The sequence below is a fragment of the Populus nigra genome, chromosome 13 (assembly GCF_951802175.1).
Source record: "Populus nigra chromosome 13, ddPopNigr1.1, whole genome shotgun sequence".
Taxonomy (NCBI): Eukaryota; Viridiplantae; Streptophyta; class Magnoliopsida; order Malpighiales; family Salicaceae; genus Populus; species Populus nigra.
The window spans coordinates 12,056,617-12,077,032 of record NC_084864.1 but is presented as its reverse complement, the minus strand read 5'-3'; the positions used below and the strand labels follow the sequence as shown (position 1 = coordinate 12,077,032).

General features: G+C 33.6%; 3 protein-coding genes across 3 annotated transcripts; all 3 read right to left on the bottom strand.

Moving 5' to 3' along the window:
- Positions 1-1,935: 1,935 nt before the first annotated feature.
- LOC133671042 (6-phosphogluconate dehydrogenase, decarboxylating 2-like) lies at positions 1,936-4,775 on the bottom strand. The gene is made up of 3 exons (XM_062091663.1): positions 4,558-4,775; positions 4,396-4,446; positions 1,936-3,737 (listed from the first exon to the last, which is right to left on the bottom strand). The coding sequence occupies exon 3, from the start codon at positions 3,728-3,730 to the stop codon at positions 2,264-2,266; it is 1,467 nt and encodes a 488-aa protein (XP_061947647.1). The 5' UTR covers positions 3,731-3,737; positions 4,396-4,446; positions 4,558-4,775; the 3' UTR covers positions 1,936-2,263.
- Positions 4,776-8,959: 4,184 nt separating this feature from the next.
- On the bottom strand, positions 8,960-11,230 carry LOC133671407 (probable galacturonosyltransferase 9). Its single transcript, XM_062092174.1, has 3 exons — positions 10,870-11,230; positions 9,517-10,755; positions 8,960-9,425 (listed from the first exon to the last, which is right to left on the bottom strand). The coding sequence occupies exons 1-3, from the start codon at positions 11,029-11,031 to the stop codon at positions 9,150-9,152; spliced, it is 1,677 nt and encodes a 558-aa protein (XP_061948158.1). The 5' UTR covers positions 11,032-11,230; the 3' UTR covers positions 8,960-9,149.
- A 3,326-nt stretch (positions 11,231-14,556) lies between these two features.
- Positions 14,557-15,242, bottom strand: LOC133670524 (basic leucine zipper 43-like). Its single transcript, XM_062091033.1, has one exon. The coding sequence runs from the start codon at positions 15,136-15,138 to the stop codon at positions 14,557-14,559; it is 582 nt and encodes a 193-aa protein (XP_061947017.1). The 5' UTR covers positions 15,139-15,242.
- Between the last annotated feature and the right edge of the window lie 5,174 nt (positions 15,243-20,416).

Here is a 20,416-nt window from a genome sequence, read left to right as displayed (position 1 = left end):
TCATTCTTATCAGCGCAGAGAACAAAGTTTATAAATATGATTTACTGACAGTATTGACTGCAAAAGCACATGTTGATCATTGCATTAAAAAGTCTTTCCATTTTGTATCAAATTAACTTCTTGATACCGCAGCGACTTTTGATATTAACGAGCATATGCAGTGTACTGTATCTGAGGGGTAAGAGGTTGAGCACATTCTGATGTATAAAAATGAAATGCAGTTTTTACATATGAGCATATGCGCGCTTGGAAATGAATTAAGTACTAGCCAACAGCTTGTGCTCTTCTGGAAAAAACTAAGATCCTTTGTCTTTTTTCCCCTGGGCAGGAGGAAAGCGAGGAGAAGGTCAGCACAGAAACAAAATGAAAAGTATTGAATATTGATTTGGTTGATTGAGGTTCAAGAATAAAATGATTCCAGATTAGTTTACAAGAAAACATTACTTTCGCAGCAGGAACTTAAAGATATAGTGCATTGTATATTGTGTCCATTATGTCTTTGTGTGCGCATGCTATGAATCAACAGAGTATGTTGTGCTGGAAAGAATAGTGATCAACCTAGAAAGACAAACGCCAACCATGGGGAGAAACAAGCACATTCTAGTGACAGGATAATGGCACCAATCTGCAAGCAAGGGGGGTACAAGTGCAACAGCTAGGAAACTGCAGAGCATGGGCTGTACATCAAAAGCAAAACAATATTACAAAAAGCACACTATAAAATCTGGTATCATTGGTTTAAAAATAAAACATGTATTCAGGAAGCCTCTACTCTTCAATGAAAACAAAGAGCAAAATATATAAAATTAGCATATTTTATGAAGACAGACAAGAACAAAACGAAAAAAAATATGAAAACACTAAAGAGCGGTTAGCACCACTAATTAAAAGATAGAGACGTAATCAAGTTCACTACTCCTCATCAGCAATAATACACTCATATTAGGCACTGCCGCAGCATCAATGGAAGGGTTAAAATCACATTTACATAAAGTTTTGTCCTATAGTTCATGGCATTTAATCAGCATTTTCATTAAAATAGACTGATGCTCAACAGCACGTCAACAGAATGCAGCTGTAGAAAATAAAAGTCAATGAAGTGAATATCTGTCCTTCCTTCCCTCAAGCTTGGACTATATGACTAAATGAAAAGGGCAATCAGCCCTTGAATTCAATTATTGAATCGTAGTATGCCAAAGAATCTTCTGTATTGGGGAAAATTATCTAGCTAATAATTGTAGTAATAATGCAAATAAACATATAATTGGGGCACACACAACCTTCTTCATTATAATTATAGAAGCATCAACCGACTATTGTACTATTACTTCTAGATCATTAGCATCACTTTTCTGTTTCTGAAAAAAACCAGATGGAAGGGAAGTTTCAAGATAAGATTTTTACTTGGTAAAAGGTTAGCATGGGTTTAATTGGATAAATGATAACAGAATTCAAGTGATAGTTGCAGCATTGAATTTATACATTTTCCTTGCCTATAGTCATTAAAAAAAACAGCCAAACCCTGAGTTTCATCCCCCCAAAATGCCTTTTTTGATCAACTACTATACTCACAGGTTAATTTATGTCTTTTATTTGAATAATTTCAAAATTCATCAAGTATTCAATAACTCAATTATCCAAATAATCATAGTATTAAGGTGAATGAATATGTTTAAACTGGATGTCAGTTTAGAATTTCAGAACCTGACTACAAAAGACATCCCTGCTATTAAATAAGGTAGAAGATTTACACGATCCCCTATCATCTGGTGGTTGGCTCTCCTCTGGTCTTATAGAAGGCAACCAAATCTAGGACCTCATGTAAAAATTAGGCACAACAAATTCAAATGTAAAGTAGAAAAGTATAAACCGACATCGAGTGGACGGCAATATTGAAAAGTAAATATATTGCTGGTGAAGAGCAAATAAAGAAAATAACACCAAAAGAGAGAATTTATTGTTCAGACATCTTATTTCATACTCTAATACTCAAAAGCACCATTAAATATCTCTTTAAAATGAAATGGGGCTACAAGCTTGGATGAGGAATCCGGTGAAAATAAAATACAAAAGCAGAACTGCCAAGAAAAACCACAACATATAAAAGTAAGACAGTCTAAATACTCAATTGGATTTGATGAAACTGATTGAGATAAATTTCATGAAAAAGGGGTGATGTAAGTTCTACCCAGAATAGAGTCCAGAGCAGAAGTTATTGTCTTATTGAAAGTCTTAATTAAGCTTGATAGCACCAGGAAAAGGTTTAATTCTTCAACTGCCTTGCAATCTTGAACCATTCAGTATGGAAAGATCCTTCCACATCAACCCTTTCATATGTATGAGCACCAAAATAATCTCGTTGAGCTTGGACCAAATTAGCTGGCAACCTTTCCCTCCGGTAAGTGTCATAATAAGCCAGACTGGATGACATACCAGGAGTGCTAATACCTGAGTTGATTGCAAGACATACAACCCTGCGCCAGGCAGACTGGCGGTCAATGATTTCCTTTGCAAACTCTGGATCCACTAGAAGGTTGGCAAGATCAGGATTCCTATCATATGCCTTCTTGATTCTGTCCAGAAATACTGCTCGAATAATACAACCACCCTTCCAAATCCTAGCCAGTTCTCCCAATTCTAAGTCCCATCCCTTCTCAATACTCTTTGCACGGATCAAATTCATCCCCTGTGCATAACTACAAATCTTGGATGCATAAAGAGCTTGCCTGACATCATCGATCAACTGCTTCTTATCCACCACTTGATCAGTCAAAATATCCCCAAAGCCACCTGCTTTGAAGACTTTAGCAGCTTCAACTCGTTCCTCCTTTAAACCACTTAGGAACCTTGCATCCAAAGAAGAGGCAATTGTAGGAGCTGCAACTGATAGATCAGCAGCTTGCTGCACGGTCCACTTACCTGTACCCTTCATGCCAGTTTTGTCCAAAACCTTGTCAACCAAATATCCTTCTCCCTTATCATCTTTAATTCCAAATATATCTGCAGTGATTTCAACCAAGAAGCTCAGAAGCTCACCCTTGTTCCATTCTGAAAAAACACTACGGAGTTCATCATTCGACAACTTTCCAACTGATTTTAGTACATCATATGCTTCAGCAATCAACTGCATATCACCATATTCAATTCCATTATGAACCATCTTGACAAAATTACCAGAACCACCTTTGCCAATGTATGTCACACAGGGGCCACTATCAGGAACTTGAGCTGCTACTTTAAGGAGAATGTCTTCAATGTACTTGAAAGCCTCAAAGGAACCTCCAGGCATCATAGAAGGCCCATTACGTGCACCCTCTTCACCACCTGAAACTCCCATTCCAAGGTAGAGCAAGCCCAGTTCAGCCATTGCCTTTTCTCTCCTCTCAGTGTTCTCATACCACTCATTTCCACCATCAATGATACAATCACCCTTCTCCAAGTAGGCAGAAAGAGTCTTTATGGTTTGATCAACAGGTGACCCTGCCTTAACAAGCATAATTATCACTCGAGGCTTTTGGATTGACTTCACAAAAGATTCAGGATCATGGAAGCCATATAAGGGAAGATCTCCCTCTTTTTTAGCCCTCACAACAGTCTCATCAACTTTGGAGGTAGACCGATTATAAACAGAAATGGGGAAACCTTTCTCTGCGATATTAAGGGCCAGATTCTGGCCCATGACAGCCAGACCAGCAAGGCCTATTCTTGTTGGCTTGGGAGGTGCAGCCATAGTTACCCTGTCCAAAATGATCACTAATGAGATATTTTGTGAAAAACTAAAAACAAATCAAGAATGTTCCTGAAAAAACAATTTCACAGATTAGATTCTTAAACAAAGGCTAGCAAATATATTCCCTTCACATTCCTTTGAATATTGTTTCAATTTTGGAGCATATTGGAAGACCTAAAGTTAGAGATCACAACTTAATAACAAGAAGATCTTCACATGAAACTTAAATTCAAGCTGATACTCAGAAGGTCATGATTACCAATAAAACAATTAATCAATCAGATTAATATGAAAGCAATCAACTTTACACAAATGCTAAGCAGTTCGACAAGAATCTGATAAGCTCATCACCAAAGAAACCATGAAAAGTTAGACTTTTCAAACTGTACTACGATCACAACAAAACCAGATTCACTTGCAAGATCATACAGAGACGTCCAAATCCCAGATCACCAATTCCTTAATAAACCCCGGAAACATTATAAAAAAAAACAAAAAAACAAAAACTGGAGCCTAATATGAGTTTTTATGAACTAAATCTTGACAGCTATAGAAACCCTAATGATTTGTCTTTTCTCACTAAGATCTCTAAAGCAAACAAATAGAAGACAAAAACCCACTAAAAAAATCCCATCTTTATAAAACAAAAAATAAAAAGCACACACCTTGGAAATGGATTCTGGAGAAACTAAGGAAAACCCAGGAAAATCAAAGATCTGGGAATTGAAGAGGCAGGAGAGATTAGTTGTTGTAACAACAACAATAATAATTAATGCTAAAAAAAGAAGAAATACAGTGAAAGGTACATAAGAGTTGTAGTTGCTTACAGTGCACAGATCAGTCAGGAAGAGAGGGACTAGTTAGAAGGAAACAATAACAATTGGTGATGATCTCTCCGTTTGTCCTTATTTATAAGCGGGTCAAATTTGGCCACCAAAATAGTATTCTATTTTGGTTGGTACTTGGCATTGGTAGGTAAGAACTGGGAGGTGGTCTTAATGCGACCGTTGCCTTTGATTTTGCAACCTTTCTCTGTTTCTCATGCACCCAATTGTTAGATGTGCTGTGTGATGGGCTACCTAATTTGACGATGATCATATTTTAAGTGCCCTTCTTGATTTGTCATCCATGGAAGAATGAACCACCTCTTTCATTTCTTTTTCTAAAGGAACAAAAGGGTTGAACTTTCAAGAATGCCATGAATTGTAAGTTGACACTTGATTTTTTTTCAAAAAACAAAATAATAAATTAAAAATAAATTTTGAAAAAAATATTTTAATACAAGTAATTATTATTATATTTTTAAACACCTCTGAATTTTAAATCTTTGTAAAGGTTGGATGGAAATTAAAATTGAAAATACACAAAAAAAATTTTATAAATCTGAATTGTTTGTGAAAGACAACTATTTGTAATGTGTATGGACCTGAAGGTCAAGGGTAAACTCAGCCAACTTTGACTCATAATTCACATTAGAGACCTTATTAAAAAAACATTATGTTTACAAGGGTAATAGAATATTACAAAACACTTCTAGCATGCTGCCTCCATATCTTCTTGGAGGCATATATACAATTTATTCAATGTGTGCATAATACTTTTTGTTTTTTAATTCTTGTTTTCTTAATTATATATAAAAAAAGTATTTTTTTCAAACACTATTTTAACCTTCATCTTTTATTTGAATTTTGCGATTAATACATATAAGTAGTAAATATATCATATTTTAAGTGATTGAGAAAAAAAGAGATGCTTATATTTTATAAAATACACTCATAAGTTATTAATCTAAGTTTTTGAATTAAAAATAATTTTTATCATTATATAGAAACCCTCGCATGCATATGATAAATGCATATATAAAAACTCATATATTTCTTCAATATTTCTTCATTCATAGATCATAAATGTATTATGTGTCATTAGAGTATTAAATTTATATATATATATATATATATATATATATATATATATATATCAATTTTTGGTTAATGGGTCAGTCTATATTTATTTTTTTAAGATAATTATTAAAAATATCATGTATTTTGAGCATGCGAATATTTTGCATATTCACTTTTAAAGAATTATATTTATATTTTTAATGCAAACAAAAAATATGTTATTGTATGTTAATAACAACCCTCTCTTTGGCATTTTGTGGAACATTGCAAATGAAAGCCATAATTAATAACATTAATCAGGATTGTTTCTCACCACCGTTGCCCTTTCTTACTATTTTGCAAAGCCATACTCAATCCCATCTCAACATCGGCCATCGTCAGCCATCAACAGCGGTCTCCGCGCTGTCTCGAGTCACCACATCGGCACCAGCAGTCACACCCCCATATATACATTGTTGCCCATGACACATAAAAGACGACGACAACAGCAATAATTAACGATGACAGCAGCTGATGTGAGTTCATCGCCATGTAATATCATCTCCTTTACGTCTTCGATCTTTTTTGTGTGTAGCTGTAGATTCTGGTGGCAAATCGCGGTGGCGCTTGGGATTGTTAGAGGTATGCGCGATGGTAGATTTGGTTGTTTGCATGAAAGATCTTGGAGGAGCATGGTTGAAGCAGCAGCAACATCAACGACCATCGTGACAGAAACCACAGCTACAGGTATCAATGACAGCCACCAACGACAACAACATCGTCGGCAACAGGAGCGAAAAGTAAGTCACAACAAAATGGGTTTGCTGGGCTTTTCCACATTGACGATGGATTAGGCAGTTATGTCGTAACCTCATAAAATTATGTTCGGAAACGCTAAATCATGTTTTTTCAAAAAAAACATAAATTTTTTTATTTAAAATTAATTTTTTATATTTTTAAATCATTTTAATTTACTAATATTAAAAATAATTTTAAAATATATATATTTTTACACGTAAAATATTTTAAATCATAGCTGCTACTATAATTTCAAATACACCTTTGCAATGTTAGTTTAAATTGCAATGTTGGTTTAGAGTCTGTTAATATATTAATTTAAAATTATAATTAATGATAGTTATTTTTAATAATTAATAAATTTTATTGATTTAGTCATTTAAATTTTAATAATGATACATAAAATTTAAATGATTAACATTAATATAATTAATAGGCTAATATTTATTATTAAATTAATTTAATATATTTAAATAGTTTAAATATATTTGGTAATTGATATTTTTATTGAGTATATATATATATAAATGGCATGTATTTATGATGGAATGTATACAAACAGTGAAGCACCTGCGTTTCTTCGTCGATTTTTTTACTATATAGTATAATAATAGAAGAAAAGTAACCGCATATAGACAAATAATTTCCAGGTCAGCAATTTACAAGCAGATTTCAACAAGTGTCCAACAAACATAGAACACCGCCAAGCAACCTCCGAAGTCCATAAACGCATATGTCTATCTCATGGTTTTTGAAGTTGAAGCCGCTAGGCTCAAATTAAAATATGTACAAATTTATTTGTTTGTGTGGTTATTTCTGTGTTTGAATCAATCAAAACAAATATTTAGTAATGCTTTAAAATTAATTGTTTACTGGTAGAGCATATCATTAACTATAGCACAACTATAGATTCACAGGAAGCAGCTATTTACTGTTTCTTGTGCTGAGAAAACTCTAGAACAGTAGAGAATGTTTTTATTGTTCTGGTCGGGCTGGATCGGTCTGGTTCAAAGTTAAAAATACATTGAACTGGATTTGATCCAACAAAATAAAAAAAATATTTTAAATTGTGTTTTATTTGAAAAATTAGTTTTAAACATTATTCAATGATATAATATAAATTAGATGGAGATCACTTGATAACGTAATATTTGCAGAATTTGATCACAATTCCAATTTTATTCCTAATTATATTTTCCATGACGTTGTTATGCTCTTAAGAAATTTAATGGAATAATAAAAAATATTTTATATAAAGTATTTATTTATTTCATGATATAATAGTAATAGTTAAATCGACAATATTTAAATTAAAAACTATTAATATTAATATATTTATTTTTTAAATTATTTTATAACCTCAATTTCAAAAATATTCTTTACCAAATACATTAAACTATTTTTTATTTAACCTTAATTTCAATTATAATTTTAATCAAACATTTATTTTTTAAAACCAACCTCAACTAAAAATAATTTAAATAAAATAATTTTTTTTCAAATCATAATCATAACAGTTATCACAGTCCCGCTAAACACTCTCAAGCAATAAAAAGTTCCGCGGAGGGTAGCCCACAAGGTGTTTCATAAAAGAGCAGAATCAAGATGTAGCAGAACTCAATGAGAGAACTGCATACTACTAGCCGTGTCAGCATGTCACGTTTCTTAATCGCTGAAGTGTAATGTTTCTACTGGTTGTTATTGATTTAGCTTTTAATTCATTGTGGGGTGTATTGTACTGGATCTTCTGTAGCCGTGAAATAGTTGGGCACTCTCCTATTGGTCTAACTAATGACCATTACAAGGAGCAATAGTTTCCAAGAAAGGCATGAAAACAATGTATTGAAGTCTCTCTAATTCCTAAGGCTGGCCTTTATTCTATTTGCTTGAGCTGGATAAGATTCCAAATTCAAATATGGAATCTGTCAAACTACTTTGAATCCATTTAAACAGATTTCAACTCCAGAATGAAAAAGAAAAACAAATATATAGTAGACTAGGAAGTTTAGTCAGCAGGTTCTTGCATGAATCATATAATCATAACAAACTTGGGAGGGGAGACGGGGAGATCATTAATGAAATTTAGCTTGGTCCAAGAAAAGATGTAACTTTTTGATGCAGCTGGCTTTTCTAGACATGAATAGTTATGAGTACTCAAGTAATGAAGTACATAAGATAAATCTAGGTGCAAGTAAGATAAATTTAGGTACAAGAAAACATTAAATTCAATAGTTAAACCAGACTTAAATTTACAAGTAGTTTTTTCTAGGATAACCATTGTGTCACTATATGGACCATTAAATCTTTCAAAATTATATTTTGAGCATTATTTGCTCAAGTTATTATAATTTTATTATTTTTTTTATATTGTTTTGGATATTATGTTTTAACTCGAAATTTATGTTTATTTCTTTTAGGATTTCAGTAAGGTTGGATATAAGTACAGAAATGCTCCAACAAAGAACGATAATAAATAGCATTCCAGATAATAAATAAGTGATATAACATGTCAAATACTCCATTTCATAGAGCAATATGTGAATCACTGGTGTTCGTCGAAAATATTTCATTCAAAAGAATCATTTCTGCGCGCAGAAAAACCAGTTTGGTTGGACACAGAACTTTGAAAGTTACAACTAATGATTGGATCCAAAATCATGAAATATAGAAGTAATTCAGTATGAACACTTACAGCTCGTTGCTGTCTACCTGGCCAGTAATGGAGCACGAGCGGTGTTCGTCTAAAGACCAAAATTGCACATCTGAACAAATTCCATATCATTGTCTACATATTTAGTCCAGAGATTCTTGTATTGGTTCATAGCAATGTCAAGCCAAGGTTTCATGTTTCCATTGTAATGAATGACAGCAGCGTTGCTGATCTCATCCATGCTAATACTTGGATTATATCCGAGACCAAGCACATGCCAGGATTTGTCCAGTGACTTTGTCGTGGAGTAGAAGGTAATCAAGCCAGGTGGGAGAGTACCCAATTTCCAAAGAGTACGATCCTCATTCTGTGATCAGAATTTACAGTATTACTTTTGTGGCTAATGAAAAGAAAGATCTGCAAAGAATAAGTTGGAAAGGAAGCAAAGATACACTCACCAGGCTCTGCCAATAATGATAGTGCTCTGTGCATTTCTCACGCCTCCAAGCATCAAGATCAAATATATTCATCCCAAAAGCCCAAGCACAAGCCTTGGGGTTGAACCTCTCCTTAATCAAAGGATGTGAAAAGTTCAGATACTGTGCATAACGATGAAATGACCCGAAGCAAGTCTCAACAGCTCCGTTCACCTTACCATCCAGATCAACCTTCCACAAACCAGTCAAATCCTTCTGAACAACAACATCATCGTCCAAAAACAGAATCTTATGCAGCTTAGGATACATCTCAGGCAAATAAAACCGAAGATGATTCAACATTGACATATATTTAGGGTTCCTAAACTTCATATTACTCCCATCTTTGGTAGCATTCTCTGCCTGATTCTCAAAATAAAACTTCTGCATATTAGCGCTCTCAAGCTGCTTCAAAACCGGCACATACGATGAATTCAGAAAACTAAAGTCCTCCACAGCGTTAATCTCCACATGCGCACCGCCTTCCACAGGCCGCATCCTAAACCAAACCTTCATAGCTGCAACATTCATCTTATCCGTAACCACATGAAAAACATGTTTCCAAGGCTCCTCCGCATTCTTCACCACAGACCTAATCACAACCGAAACCGCGATCACATTATCCGAAAAAATCGCATAATGATACAAACTCGGATCCTCAAACTCCGCCTTATACCCTTCCTCCTTGTACTTCTCCGGATGGGCAATCCTCTCCCCCACAAGCCTCATTGCCAAACAATGCAAACTCTTCGGCACCGACTTGGCAGAAATCAAGCTAGCAAACGCTCCATTCTTCTTCGCCTTGATCAACAACTCATTAACAGCAAAAATTGTATCCTTCAACTTCTGAATCTTTATCTGATTATCATAACTCTCCTTCGCCTCCGCAATCATTAACCTCGCAACTTTCACTTTCTCCTTTACTTCCTTCTCAAATTGCCTTAAAACATCCTCATCTACATCACTACCCGGCTCGAAAAGCGAGGATTTATAACTCGGTTTCAGCGGTAAATCCGTTAAATTCTTATCTAATTCATCAAACATTCTTAACTGCCTAGAAATATCAAGCTTCAGCTTTCTCGCATACGCGGCGTATGCATTAACTAACGTCATGTGATCATTTGCTTGCTTATATATCAAATCTAATCGTGTTTTCAACGGATCTGATTTGATCGCCAAAAAAGTGCGTTGCACGTAAGCATTTCCGCTACTAGGCAGTGACTGTGTTGCATTTCAGTTCAACATTCAGAGAAAAACAAAGACAATAGTCAACGACGATGATGATTAATTATTACCATTGAGAAACAGAATTAGAGTGAGATTCTTGAAACTTACGGGGTGGTGGTGAGGGTGAGGGGAGAAGAGAGCAGAGAGAGTGGCGAGGAATAGAAGAGTGAACGTGGCGGAGATGAAGATCCGGTGAGAGAAAAAGGCACGTAATCCACCATTGATGCCGCCGCTGCCTCCCCCTCGGATTCCTCGGACGGCCACCGCCATCGATGGATTTTAATAAGGATCTGAATTATTATTATTTTTGTATAATTTATTTTGTGTATGGTTTTCTAGTTAGAGCTGAAGGCTGAAGGCTGAAGGCTGAAGCTGGATCGCTGAAGTTTGAAAGAGAAAAAGAAGTTTCCGTTCATACCCAAAACGGAATCTGTCTAGTTTATTTTAAGTGACGCGTCGGCGTCGGTGTTAATATTTTATTATTTGTGGGTTCTTGGTCATAAATTTGACCGAAAGTATTGTAGAGTAAACTTACATTTTAACCCTATAGATTATTCAATGTTTTATTTCCATCCTTATTATTTAAAGTCTTTCAATTTTTCCTCATACCCTTAAAATAGCTTGCTTTTTAAATTTGGTTTTTGAGTTGTTCTTTGTAGGATATTAATAGATTTTATAAAAATGCTACAAAAAAAATTTAAATGAATTTAGTTCATCGGTTACAGTCTATTATCAAGCCAATAGAATCTTTGTAATTATGATTATACTATTAAGTATAAAAAGTATCATTTTAAATATTATTCATTAAATTGACTATTTGAATTTTTACTGATAGGTCAATGTTCTTAAGTAGTGAGCTAAGTTTAGTTAATAAAACCTCTAATTATGGGATTTTAATTTCTTGTGATCTATCATCGTGTGTACAAGGATTTGTAAGAGAAATAAAAATAATAAGAATAAATAAAAGAATTGAAAAAATATTTTTCTTTTTAATTATTTAATTGTAGATAAAAAAATTATAAGCTCTTAAGAATTATAACAATGTTAAGATATTTAAAATCCATGAGTGTTGAGATGTATTTAACATGTAATGTAAAAAATTAGGGTTGATCCAGGTGACCCCATGATCGGATTAAAACCTGATGATCCGGGTAAAATCCGTGACACGGATTTTAAGCCGGGTTAATCATCAGGCCTAGTTTAAAAACTCTGCTAATTAAGTTTGAATTGAAGATTGATTGTTGTTGATAGAAACTATAGAGGTAAGAATAAGAAATTATAAAATAAGAGGATATAAGTTAAGAGTTGATGAAATAACAAGGGTGAAGCTATAGTTTGTCCACTGCTTGATGGGGAGTGCCTGCACTCAGCACCTGTTAAGATGGATCTTGTAAAATTGTCGGAGACTTATGGAATCACTGTGATTCACTAATCACGTGTCATGGACGTGGCATGAGGCCTGTGGGTCTGTGGGCCTGTGGGCCTGTGGCCTGCGCCTTTTTTATTTTATTTTGGCCCTTACTGATGTGAATACATACCGTCAGGCTTCTATAGATTAATGAAAATTTGTTAATTTATCAATATTTTTTTTCAAAACTATCATATATTGTGATTATAAAAATACCATCGAATTATATATTATTATTATTTTATGTATTTGTTTAACCAAAATAAGTTTGTAGTTAGTCTTATTAAATATAAATCATGGATGCATTTATTTTTTAATAAAATAAGATTATATTCGTAATATACTTAATTAATATATTTCATGAATATTAAGTTAAAAACTTAATAAAAAATATATAGTATAAATTGATAAAACTAAATACAATAGCTTTGTTTAATCGTTGATTCTTCTTTATTTCCTCAACTTTTAATTAAAAGTACGTTTTAATCCCTCTGTAAAAAACAAACACGTAGGACTTGATAAAAAATGATTGTTAAATTAGTCATTTACATTTACAAAACACAAGTTTAATTGAATAAATCATAGAAAAAAATGATTAATTGGTTAAATTAAAAACATAATAGTAAAAATAATTAATTAATACAAACATGAGCTAAATTTATAAATGCAAAAGTAAAAGCCATCAAAGTTCAAAGTTCAAAGTTCAAACCCCGAGGTAAAAAAAAACTTTACATTTAACCCTACTCCTCGAAAGATTGTTCTCTAATGCAAGTTCATCATGGTTTTTATATATACTAATTTTTTCTATTAATTTGGATAAAAATTGAATTATAAATATCATATTAAAAAATTAAACTGAAAATAAATAATTTTTTTTAATATAGGTGTTCGGGTCAGCTTACGCATACATTGACTAATCTTATAGATCCTGAAGTTAACAATCATATAAATCTTTAGTATTTATTATATTAGTAAATATGAAACTTAAAAATAAATAGTTTTTATTGTTGATGTTGGTATCTAAGTTTAATTGGTAGAAATTTTGGATTGGATTTGGATTTTTCAAGGCTGTGTATTGAGCTAAGAAATTTATCTAAGAAGTTATTTTCAACATAATAAGAAAGTAACTTTTTTCCGTTCATGTCGGCTAGTGCCCTATAAGGAAAGATATGCATTATACTGACTTTGTCGAATATAGTAACTTCGCATTGAAGCGTGCGCTAGGCATCGCACATCCTAAGAATTTTCACATCTTGGTTAGGACGAGGCTAGTTTGGAATGATTGCTTGGGCTAAAGAGCAGTGCCTGAGCTAAAAAGTAGAGCAGTCCACTTGGGCTGGACAGGCTGATAGTCAGCCACCCTATCGTCTAAAATACGGATGGAGGGTTGTAATTCGTATGTTTTTTTGTTTTTTTTTGTTTTACTATCAGCTCATATTAAGCGTGAATGATGCAGTATTATCACATTGTCATGATGCATCACTTGGAATTCTTAATGGAAGGTTTCACGCTTTCACTTTCACTGGTGATGTTAGTGCTTCAGTTTGACGAATTGGAAAGATTAAGATTGATGGGTTTTGAAATCAGTGCATGAACTTGAATTAACTGGATTATTACCTGCTATTGACATCAGTTCGTCAAACTTGTTAGGGAGTCAAGAGTCAGATATACTTAGTTTCCTAGAAGGGGTTTTACGGGGAATTCTGCAATGTCAAGTCCCTGGGGAAAATGGGTAATCTCAATTCTCTCATTCAATGCATCCACAAGTGCTCCATCCCCTGTTTTCAGTGTGTCTTGCTTGAGAGAATTTCAAGTAGATATTGTTGTACATGAACTAGTACACGATTCCTTAGAAAGGATATTTAATTTTGGTGTTTGAGATGAAATTTATCTACTAAAGCCTCCGTACTCTCTTTGTTTTTTTTTTCCTTGATTTTGTTGCTGTTTTCTGGGAGGAACTTTGCCTTGGACCCTGTATTTTATTTGTCACTCTGCTTTCTGTCTTTGATCATGCATCTCGATACTAGTTGGATATAGTTTCTTCGTTGTGATTTTCAAAGTAGAAAGAAAAAAATGCAATGCAAGACTCTTCATAGATTCAAAATGGCTGTTTTTAATTATCCATCACATAATCTTGCAACACATCAGGACATAGAGAAAAAACTTTAAATCCACAGTCCAAACTAGTTTGGTCTGGTGTTCGCATGTGATGAGGTGAAAAACTTAAGAATATCCGAACATGACTGTGCAGCATCTTGATTGCTCAGTAATTTAAATATAAGCTTCAATCATGTTTTTCCACTACTATTGCTCAATCTCGAACAGCTAAAACTGGGGCTAGGATTGGTTGCTTCCACAAACAGAAGAACCAAAAATGAGAATCCATCTTAGCCTAGCAAATCTGAAGAACTTGTAATAGATTGGTTTGATGACTCAGATCCAAGGTAAGCCGTATCGCAGGTGATGTCTTCCAGGTCTTTCAACAGAGGGTAAGGGCTATTGAGTTGCATGTCAGTTAGAATTTGACGTAGTCCAGAGGTTTCCTCTTTAAGCTGAGCATTTTCGTGAACCACCCGATCATGACACTCTGATACATGGTTCAGCTTATCTAGGAGCTGGTGATTTTCGTTTCGGAACCAAACCACCTGTGACCAGAGCTCATCTAGGTGTTTCTGCTTGCGCATGCGTGATCGGCGTGCAGATTCTCTATTAGATACCATCCTTCTCTGTTTTCGCTCATTGATAAGAGAGAGTTGTTGCTCATCTGCTTCATCAGAAGTAGAGATGCTGCTCATACATGATGCTTGTAGACCGAATTCCTGAACTTGCGAAGGGATCTGGGAATTATAAGATGGATTAGTGAATTGAAACATCTGTGAGTTATTCTGAGACATGCTAAAATTAGCTGAATATGGGGATGGGCTGGAAGGAACTAGATAATGGAGTCCTGTAACCTCACTTGGCTGCATGGCTAAAAGCTGGAGAAAACTTGCAGGATCTAATCCTCGGAGTTAGAAGGTGAACTATTCTAGTTTGGTCTTGTGTTGAACGAGGTCAGAGGCTCAAGGTTCAGTTGCTCTTTATAGCGCGGGGAAGGCTTGAGGTGACCCCACTGTTAGCAATTTGGAGTAACAGGAGTAAAGTTTCTTATATCATAGACCATTAGAGCATCGTGCAGATCATGTCATTGTTTTTGTGTACCCTTCAGTACATGTATGAATACCACTGATCCGAGTTTGTGTACTGTTTACCTTCTGTGGTCATGTTATGGTTTTATGCACGACTAAACTGACGTGTACTCATAATCAGGTCCTGCAATTTCTGTTGTGGATAATCATCTGAGATCCAATAATGCTTACATCAGAAGAGGGAGTTCGTATTGTGGGAAGTACAATTATTTTAATGGGAAAATGTTTGAGCAAATTAGGTTACAGAAAGTCGATCTTCAAAGTGGAGTTGTATTATTCCAAGCCAAGCTTATTTAAGCAGTTCACTTTATGTTCTTCAGCCAATAAGATCTTGTGAGGTAAGGAATTGGAGCAGAGGAAAGTACTCAAGCCATTCTCCATAATCATAACCACGAAAGATTATACAAGAGGGTTGGTGACTCGACAGCCACTTAACAGAAAAAAGATAATAGATTGGAAGTATGCCAAATTGAATTGATTTTGTGCAAGCACAAACTCTCATACGGAATACTTTAGGTATCCTTTATGGCATGTCATGTCGTAGCAGGCCTCCTTACATTTGAGGGGGTTCCTGTGAGGTATGAGCCTGTAAATCCTCAGCAGTCGTTTTTGGAGAATGGTCAGAAATCAATTTCATTGGGTTATGATGTGCTTGAGTTCTAAGTTCTAAGAAAGCTTGCTCGGAGTTCTTGAATTCGTCATGTATGTATATGTAAACATGCATTTTAAAGATCACTAGCTTCCATGTGACATGTGATGATATAAAAACAGCCATAATCTATGATTATTATTATTATTCAGCCGATGAGACGCGAGAAAACTATGGAAACAAGGTAGGCAACTTTCAAGTGGTAGTTACGTGTGGTCCAAGATGTTCTTCGTGCTAATTGGAAGAGGGCAATATATAGTTTTGGATTGCCACATATCTATATATCGACTATATTCTATTTCATATAATACAAAAAATACCGACCCTTAGTAGGGAGATTTGAGTGAGAATTGAGATCTTTAACAGTACTGGGAGCTACTTTTATACAATCAAAACGGAAACAGAAATTATTCTTTAGATGAAGCCTCATGCAACACAGAACGGCACTATTTGCTGCTGCTGATATCCTTGCCAGAATCCGATTGATAGTACAACTGCGCGCTATAAAACATAAGAGAAATACACCTGAACAGTCTTTGGGAATTCAAAGTTTTTCGAAGAAATTCACAGAAGCAAGGTTTCTCCATAAAGGGCACATACCATTAAATGTGTGGTGGGCTGTTTCATTCATTTTTTAACAGTTTTTTCCACCCAGACCACTAGTTTGAGGATATTTGCATATCCAGTGTCGCATTTAAAGCAATCTAGGGTACCCAAGTCAAATTGTGTAGGCTATATTACGAAACTGGTGGAAGATTAGCTTTGATCATAGGCGCCACCACTTAACGCGCTACTCCCATCTAGTGGAAAGGGATGATCTTCGTCCATGGTGATGGTGGGGATGGAACTGGGGTGATATGGAAGTACTTTTATAGGCAAGCAAGCACTCCACTAAATGAAAAAGCTCTCTCTGAGACATTCTGGACCAAGAATTTTACGAAGGGAAAATGCTCTCTCCCCCACACTCCAGGTTCTTGAGTGGATCAATAGCTCAACAATATCATTAGACAGATACGGACTTGTCTTTCTTTTCTTGTCTTGCGGTCGACCTAACCTTGTCGCAAATTCCTCGTATTTTTTTTTCATTTTTCTGAAGACCTGTATCCACCTTGTGGATTCTCAGAGTATAGGATGGATAAGCTTTCAAAGAATTCATGTTAGTATATCATTTTATCCATTGTACTTGTAGTGTACACAGTGAAGCAGACAGAGTTTTGGTCAATGGTGCGCCATTTGGACATGCTAACAGCTTAGTTTGACAACCTGCGTGCGTTCGTCCATGCTTCCAAACAAGAATAATTAAGAGAATTACCATTCGTATTTCAGTTCCTCGTTAGTGCTGGTCAAATGCGATTAATTCTTTGCAAAATTTGGAGTGTGCGTCAAAATTTGCCTGAACTAGTAAAATTCTATGAGCTCCATTATTATACAACGATGGTGTGAACATGTTTGACTAGGGGGATCGAGTACATGAATGAAGGATATAGAGCTTGGATTTAAGAGTACAAGCTCTCGATGCATGGTCATTATAAAGGGTGCGTCATTAATAGATATTTTTTTTAATTAATATGGGTGTTGATTTAGATCAGTTTACATATATCTCAACTAATTTTATTGATTCTGAAGTTAATAGTTATATAAGTCTTATTGATCCTGAGATTTGTAAAACTCAAATTAATAATCTCAAAAAAAAAAATTAAAATCTAACCAATTAAATAACATTTCTTAAAATTATCATTAATAAATATTTGAACTAGTCATGCGGATGATTAAACAACACTTCTTAGGGTTACCATTAATAAATGCTTCTTGAACTAGTCATGTGGATGAGCATTTATCATCAAAATTTATTTTTATTTTTTTTAATTAACTCTTTTAATCCTTGCTATTTTATTAAGAAATAATTAAAAGCTCATCTTTTCCATACCAAACTTGCATGTCTTATCATGCTCTTAAATCATTTCGCATCTTTCTTCCCTATCCCAAACATAAGCAAGCTTGATCCATGTCAGAAAATCACTTCATCGAAGAACAAGGTAGGGGTAACTTGGGAACATAAATATATCAACTAGAAAACATTTCCCTTTGGTCATGCACGGAAGGGTAAGCATCTCCCTCGACTTTTATGGTACTACAGTCACCCATGAGAGCATGTGGGACACCACAAATTTTACGTAGGCCTTATTTAGAAATGTGGCAAAAGTTTTATATTTATAAATATATTAAAATAATATTTTTTTTATTTTTATTTAGCATATTAAAAAGATTTAAAAATATAAAAAAATTAATTTGAAATTCAAATTTTTTAAAAGCATTATTGAATCACAATACCAAAAAACATTTTATACTAGCTATATAACTAGCGCTCTAGCACAGGTTAGATAAAAACATTTGACTAGAAGCAATAAATTTAGAAAAACCTTATAGCTCAATTTTTAATTAATTAAATGTTAAATAATTAAATTAAAAAAAATCAAACATACAAAAGAATAAAAAGAATAACAGTTATAAGTAAAAAAAAAAAAAAAAGACCTGAACTCGCTTAGGTCAATCCACCAAACCTACAAGTCAGATTAGAGATTGAGATAAAAGCAAAATGAAGAAAATCATGAAACCTAATTTAAAAAAAAAACAACGTTGAATCATGAGATGAAAAAAATTTAAAAATAGCAATTATAAGCCGATAGAAGGCTTGAACTCGCTCGGGTCAACCCGTCAAATCCACAAGTCAAATCATGAGATTAAGATAACCATATAGGGAAAGGAAAGTGAAAAAAAATCATGAAACCTAATTTTTAAAAAATCAATGTCAAATTATGAGATGAGAAAAAAATAAGTTGATAAAAAAACAATATCAACCCTTGTTAGCTTATAAAACTTGTGCCCCAAACCATTTGATTGGAAGTATCAAATATTAAAAAAAAACACGAAGGCCAAGTCCCAACAAATTAAATATTGAAGGATGAAATTAAAAGAAAAATCAATGACACAAAAGGATCCAAAAGAAAAAATAGTAATTAAAAGAAAAAAAGACACGAACTCACCCGAGTTAACCTACTAAACTCATAACCTAATTCATAAGATCGAGATAGCCCTATGAAAAACAAATGAAGAAAACCATGAAGCCTATATATATAAACAATGTTGGAAAAGAAGAAAATAAGTCTAAAAAAAAGATGGAAACCCATGTCAGCTTATAAAACCTGCAAACTAAGTTATTAGATTGGAAGCACCGAACCCAAAAAATTACGAAGCCAAATTTTTTAAAAAAACAAAATTTTAAAAGATGAGATTGAAAAAAAAAATCAATCACAAAAAAAATCAAAATAAAAATAGCAATTAAAATAATAAGGATCAAATTTAAAAAAAAAATAGAAAGAGGGTGGATAATTTTGGATTGAACAGCTAAATTGAAAATAAAAATTAATTTCACAAAATAATTAAAAGAAGAAATCACCAAATGAATAAGGACCACATCTGAAAAAAAAATTAAAAAAAGCTTAAATTTTTTTATTAAAGAAAGAAATTGAAAATAATTAAAAGTTTATAAAATAGGCAAGAAAAAAATGATGAAAAACAAATTAGGATCAAATTTGATAACCAAAAAATAAAAAATCTAGATTGAAGGATGTAATTACAAAAAAATTAAAAACTTAAACTAGGGTCAAGGAGAAAAATTAAAGAAACAAAAGAATGAAGACTAATACCCAAATATACCTAATCAAGGTGATTACCCTACAATTTTTAATGTCTAGCGCGAATCTTAAGGGAGAAAAGACAAAGAAAATAAAAAAATAGCTTCGATGACAATTCATCCATCAAAACCCAACACGCGTAGAGGATGTTGTGAGGAATCCAATGACATGATGGAAGTGATTTGTTAACTGTTGTATGACGACGTATTGGTTGCTGAAGCACCATAGCCTCTCCCATGCACCTAATAGCCTTTTTAAAAAATATTTTTAATTGCTATAAAAGACTAATTTACCCATAAACTAATGTTGTTATAATAAAATAAAAAACCTCACTTGAAAATATTAAAATACCCCCAAAACAAGCCTAAATTAATTCTAAGATAAAGGGCAATTTCATGATTTCAATGTACTAAGAATTGGAAAAATGCACCTAAGCAAACCTTAATTAATTTTGACATAAAAGGTAAGCTAGTAATTTAAGAATGCAAAAAAAAAAAAAGTAATCTCAAAAACACCCCCGACAATCAAATATCTTATTGTTTTCTTTTAAGAAAAATGAAGGTATTTCACTTTTTAGAAAAAAAAAATGTTGAAAATACCTTTGTTCCCCACTCAAAATGATAATAACAAATGAATTCTATAGAAAAGACCATTTTACACTTGAGTTTAGACTTCTTATCTAATTTGATTAAGGATAAAAATATCATTTTACTAT